Source organism: Cynara cardunculus (assembly GCF_001531365.2).
Source record: "Cynara cardunculus var. scolymus isolate 2C chromosome LG 13, CcrdV1, whole genome shotgun sequence".
Lineage (NCBI taxonomy): Eukaryota > Viridiplantae > Streptophyta > Magnoliopsida > Asterales > Asteraceae > Cynara > Cynara cardunculus.
In genome coordinates this window covers 4,051,979-4,057,871 of record NC_037540.1, presented here as the reverse complement: position 1 = coordinate 4,057,871, position 5,893 = coordinate 4,051,979, and the positions used below count along the sequence as shown (strand labels likewise).

Sequence of the window (5,893 nt, the reverse complement as noted above, 5' to 3'; positions counted from 1 at the left end):
GATAATCCTTCAACTAACCATGATCCTCCGTTTTTTGGGGATGAGATCGTGGGGATTTTAGGGTTTTCCCCAGTATAAATATTGGGTAGAAGCCACCCCTATGAATCACTTAAGAAAATGATTGCTTCCTCTCTCAAATCCGTTCTTTCTCTCTACCGAATTTCTGCATCCATCTTGCTTTAATTTTCGGTTTTCATCGCTGTTGAAAAAACGAAAACATGTACTGTGTCAAAAGAATAGTCATATAAAACCTTTAAAAATAAATTTTATACCGTGCAGATCTCTACCTTTACGTACTTCAAGAAAATCAGGTTGGTATTTATTTTTCGGCATTGTATTTAATTTTCGTTCACATAGTGAACACTCTGCTTCTACCCCTTTTTACCATTGAGTCTATCGCGAGGGAAGATTCAAACCCGTGTAAGAATATCGGTTTGGTTTCGATTCCGATCTTAAGTTTTCTACCTCATCAATAGAGCTCTAAAATTTATTTATAAAGATTTAATATTTTTAGTTTTCTGATCCTTTTAAATAAAATTTTCAACACCTCATGGATTTGATCTCCAACCGACATAGAACAGTAAGGCGGGGCAACGACACAACTTCCGCCCCCAATAGAGAGTTCTCCAACAAATTCAACCACCAACACTCGCTGTTGACGACTTCCAAGCGATGCTTCGACCAATAATATATCATAATCTCACTATAGCTTTACGTAGGGGGTAAATTGCATCAAAAAAGTGGCGTGTTTTGGTACCTTGCAAGGTCGAATGTAATATCTTAAATATTTAAATCAAAACATGTTACCTAAGATAGAAATCAAATCAAAATAAAATACGTTACATAAACAGATATCTAAAATGTCTGAGATACCAAAATTGATTTTTAAAAATGGTCACATAATAAAAGGAATCAGAGAATGTCATTTTTAAATATCAAATCTTTAACAATTTATTTGGAAATAAAAACCAATTCCCAGTGAATGTATTAACAACTCCAAAAAGATCTCTTATAAATCCTAAGCAAAGATCATGCCATAAACCAGCACAACCTACAAACAGTATATATATGTATGTATATTTCAATTCAACAAAGAAATTCATCGTTCAACACGAAAATTTGCACCATAAATCCGATTCGGTGGTCGAACTGTTATTGTGAGGCAACTGCTGATTCAGATACCAGAGGTTCAATGATTTCTAGCAGCTCGTTACAAAGACCTGTAAACACGACTGAGTCTGTTTCTTTAGGTCTAAACTTGATTAGAGCTGATGGAACCAAATCCTCCTCTTCAAGCGTTGTGGACTGCTCTCCAAAGTTTGGGATCACACGGCGTTTGATCACAATAGGGTGCAGCAACTCGAATTCCAAACTGGGATCTTTCAACGATGCGCTCACAAACTATATTCAAAATTATATACAAAAATGCAAGCTCAGAAAAATGTCGGTTTAATTCTTGCCATTTTCCATTGGAATTGAGTACGAAGGTAAATGAAGTTGCGATATTTTGAAAACGAACCTCATAAAGAGCGGTAGTCGGCTCTCTGGGATTAAAAAAAGCTTGGAGAACCACGCCATCCGGAAACTGTATTCTGATTACGGTTTTTGCATGCCTTTTTCTTGCAGCTTTGGCTTGTTTTTCTTTGTAGGATTTGGGTATTAACAGTTGAGATTCTGCAAGCTTCTTTCTCCTCATTTCAGCTTCTCTTTTCACTTCATCAATGGAGAGTCTATAGAAAGAATCTGGAAGTTCTATCTTTGCAGCTACACTTTCCGGCACAGAAAAGAACACCCTAGTCTAGTATCCAATACAATCGTTGAGGGATAAGAACAATAAATAACGTAGTCATATTGTTAACAAACCGAACACAAAAATACACGCCGTTGAAATCAAACAGACGGGTAAAGAAAACTACATATGTTCCATAGAAATTGCAACAGGCTCCATTTTGGAATGTCCCATGAAAAATGTTACATTACCATTTTTAGAAAGTTTTCTAGGCATAATTACTAGTCAACCATTTTGATCATTACAAAGATTGGTAAGAATTGGGGGATTCAAAATCGTGCCTAGGAACATCACAATTTGACCATACACATAAACTACTCAAGATTTAGCTAACTAAAGTCAAAACGGTTTGGCCAAAGCAAAGTACGACCTTATCTACTTATACGTGAAGAGGGAAAGTAGCAACTTTATGTGGGGCCCTAAGCCAGTGGATCTTGTCCCCTTGTCCGGGAGCAGTGGGAACAACAAAAGATGAGCTCCAAGTCGTTGGGATGTTGAACAGAATCCAACCACACCGGAATGGATGGTACAAAGTCCTCCAGCTTTTCATACTTTTGGAGAACTTCCAGCTATCAAGGAGACAAAAAGCTCTGAAACTTGAGTTTGATTGCAGGGCGCTCGTTAGCGCTTTACTAATAAGATAGAAGGGGCTAACCTAGTTCACTCGCTGAGTCTCTTTGCATCCATGGCTGAATGGTTAAAGCCCCCAACCGGGCAAGAGAAACCCGCCACTAGAGCGGAAGAAGGATTCTACACTCTATTTGACAATAAATTCTCGTAAACCAAGAACCATCAAGCAATTTCATGCTTTTGTGACGATCAATACTAAATTTGGTTAGTTTCAAAGATTTTTTTGCTATGTTATTATTCTTTTATACCAACTTGACTACAATCTTTACTACTGAAAAAGACAAAAAGATCCTTCTAAAGATTGTTTGAGCAGCGTTACTCTCCCTTGAGAATGTTAGTTTTACAAGCGAACATACTATTGTTGAGGAACCCAAGTAGACAACCAGTGAAAATCGAAGGATAAACTAAATGAGGCATTCGAATCAACAACAATAAGGTTTACAATCACATCTTTGTCTTCACTCGTTCCCTTTAATGTATTTTTGCATCATCAATTAGGCTTTAGCTGCTAGGCTGTGATTTGCAGACCTACCGACCTTGGATCGTTCTGTCATGTATGATATATTTATAGATTTTTACAAAAGAATTTTGACTTCTTAAAAACAAGTTGTTCTGTATTATTGCTTACTTCTAATATTCCCTGAAATTAGTTATCCATCAAAGGTCAACCATAACCCCGCTCCCAAGTTTAGATCTTTGGGTGCAAAATGCTGTCAATGAGGTTCCACACACCAACCTCCTAGCCAAAAGAAATCGGATGATATTTCAATCAAACGATAATAAAAAGAAAGAAAGAATAAACTAATACAGGTTGCTTGATATGATTAAGTTTAATTAACAAACATAGCTAGTTGCAATTGTAATCTGTTGACTTTTGGGTGGACGTCATGGCATCTACAAGTGCTTTCGTAAAGCTTTGTTTTTTTTTCTATAAGCTTTCCACTTTTATCCTCTATTATAAAAAAAGATCACTTACAGTGGATATCGATGTAGCAAGCATACACATCCGAAGAGTAATCATGTATTTGAGAAAGCTAAAGGATAAAACTAACCTTGTTTAGGTTTCTTGATAAGGGAAGAATCTAGTGTTTGTTGCAATAAACTTCAATCACCAACTAGATATTAGCCAGCTAACATAACCGTAAGACTCTTAAGCAAGGATTGAAGTGTTTCGTTCATGATTTAATATTCCATTCTCGAGCTTGATGTGTATAAAATCGGAAGGCAATACCATCTCAGGTATGGTAGCATTGGGGGTTAATCTTGTGAGAACTAGAAAAAAGTTACAAACCCGTGAAAACCAATGTCAATGTACTGTTTCACATGATTCTCTTCATCTATCGGTAGTAGTTAAGGTATTGTTTCACAAAGTGAAATTTTTTGTGCATTTTTTGTTTCACAATGTGAAACAACACATGATTTGCCGGATCTCATGGTTCTCAACCTTAGAGGTTATCATTTAATTACGCCCATAGTAGCATTCGTCACGTGCAGAAACATATCATGATGCATTCAATGGAGAAAAACAGCATTTGACCACAAGGTAGCATCTTTAAGGTACAAAGTAACATTAACATGATGTCAAATATAGCATATCAATCCTCAAACCAACTTATGTTTTCCATAATAGCATGCCATAGTTTATGACAAAACTAACATATGCCGCAATACTAAGAACCAAGAAAGAGTTTGTTGTTGTATTAGCCATTACAGTAAAACAGTGCTCGGAAAGTCCTCCATAAGACATTATAATAAGGTTATATTTGGTATATACCATTTTCAGTATGTTCTTCATTTTATGGTCCCATCTATGATCCTTGATATCAAGTAAAAAACATCTCATACCATAGGACCCACAAAATAAAACCACAAAATGATAAACGATATAAACCCTAAACTCTAAACATGGAAGTGGTAGTAACAAAAACTAAATACTCTCAACCCCGCATATCTAGTTATCTGAATCCTTTCACTATTTAGCAAGACATCAAAATTTTGATATCTAATTATCCACCATCCACAATCACTTGCCATTCTTTTCGGTTTTCAATTGTGATAACTTCATTTTCTTGAAAAGCTGCCATTTGACTCAAAAAACATGAAAACCAATATACCCTGGATTGACAACAGAACTTCTCGAGAAAGAATGACAAAACCAGTTAAACACATCACTCCCAAGTTCAATTTTGTTTTCATCAGAACCTGTCTGACCAGCATAATTAGCCTCCAAATTCAAAGAGGTCAAGCAATCCAACACAAGCATTCATAACATATGAATAGGATACCAACAAAACCGTTAAAGAGTTCGATGAAATATACCTGTCTCTCGACTTTCTTCACCTCTTCTGGCTCCACCACCTTAGCCGGTACTGTTTTAGATGCCGGAATTTCAGTCTTTGGTGGTTCCAACAAGCAAACTGCTTGGTTGATCAGCTTAATTTTCTCACTACTTGCAGCTTCCATTACTGCCCACATCTCCCCTTCGTCCTCCTTCAGCTCAAACCCTACACATTCCAGCAAGTCCAAACCTCCAGCAACATCAGCAATGGCCTCTTTAATCTTTGGATTCCCAAGTCGAATTTTTCGAAACTTAACATTATCAGGCTCTTTAGCTATGTTCTTCAACAGCTTAAGGACAATCTCAACTGACCCATCTGATGGTTTCCCAGAAACATATGTACCAATACAAGTTTCCAATTCGCGTCGCGTCTCCTCTTTTCCGTGGCTATTATCAGTTTTTGATTCTGATTCATTGTTAGATAAGCAAGTCTCAACATGATCAGAAACCTCTTCCTCCGATCCGAATGGACGGCTACAAATTGGACACTCGAACACTCTCAAATCATACCCGTTTTTGTTTCTCTTACCAGTTGTGATCAACGAATCAAACGGATCAAACCCTTCTGTCGACTTTGTAGGCTGATCAGGAGAAATAGGCTTTTTGGGCAAAACAACGGAAGTTGATGAAGAGGGTCGAGGGGAAGGAACGGGTTTCGGGTCCTGAACCTGGGTTGTAGGGCGATTGGAGCTTGAATTTACCGGAGCTGAAGAAATTGAAGAAGACGATGAACCCAAAACCCTACCTTGCCCTTTGAATTTACCTGAAGACGAAGACGAAGACGACGATAACGAATTGTTGAATTTTTTCATGAACCCTTTCATTTTATCTTTCATATCGCCCATTTTATCAAATACCCAAATGGAATAACAGCTGATTTCAGGAAATTGATGAGCACAAATGCCTGATTTTAATCAGTAGAAGAGGCCTCGAAATTTCAGAAGCAAAGTCTCAGCGAATCAAAGCAAATCAAGAGAAGATAAAACTAGTAAACAACGATATTGAAAGGGGAAAGGAGAACACAAAGTTTCTAACACGTTTTTTTATAATTTTTCTAACATTAAGTAATATTTTTATAACTCATATTAATTTATATTATATTATATACATTAATATATATATATATATATATATAT

General features: G+C 36.7%; 1 protein-coding gene across 1 annotated transcript; it reads right to left on the bottom strand.

Annotated features, from left to right (window-relative positions):
- Window positions 1–954: 954 nt before the first annotated feature.
- LOC112525767 (plant UBX domain-containing protein 2) lies at window positions 955–5,720 on the bottom strand. Its single transcript, XM_025136026.1, has 3 exons — window positions 4,739–5,720; window positions 1,520–1,798; window positions 955–1,401 (listed from the first exon to the last, which is right to left on the bottom strand). The coding sequence occupies exons 1-3, from the start codon at window positions 5,600–5,602 to the stop codon at window positions 1,153–1,155; spliced, it is 1,392 nt and encodes a 463-aa protein (XP_024991794.1). The 5' UTR covers window positions 5,603–5,720; the 3' UTR covers window positions 955–1,152.
- Between the last annotated feature and the right edge of the window lie 173 nt (window positions 5,721–5,893).

Coding starts and splice junctions, on each gene's coding strand:
- LOC112525767 (XM_025136026.1), bottom strand. CDS start 5,602: ATGGGCGATATGAAAGATAAAATGAAAGGGTTCATGAAAAAATTCAAC. Junction 1,799..4,738: donor TGAAGAAAGTCGAGAGACAG/GTATATTTCATC, acceptor ATTGGATACTAG/ACTAGGGTGTTCTTTTCTGT. Junction 1,402..1,519: donor CGACTACCGCTCTTTATGAG/GTTCGTTTTCAA, acceptor TTTTGAATATAG/TTTGTGAGCGCATCGTTGAA.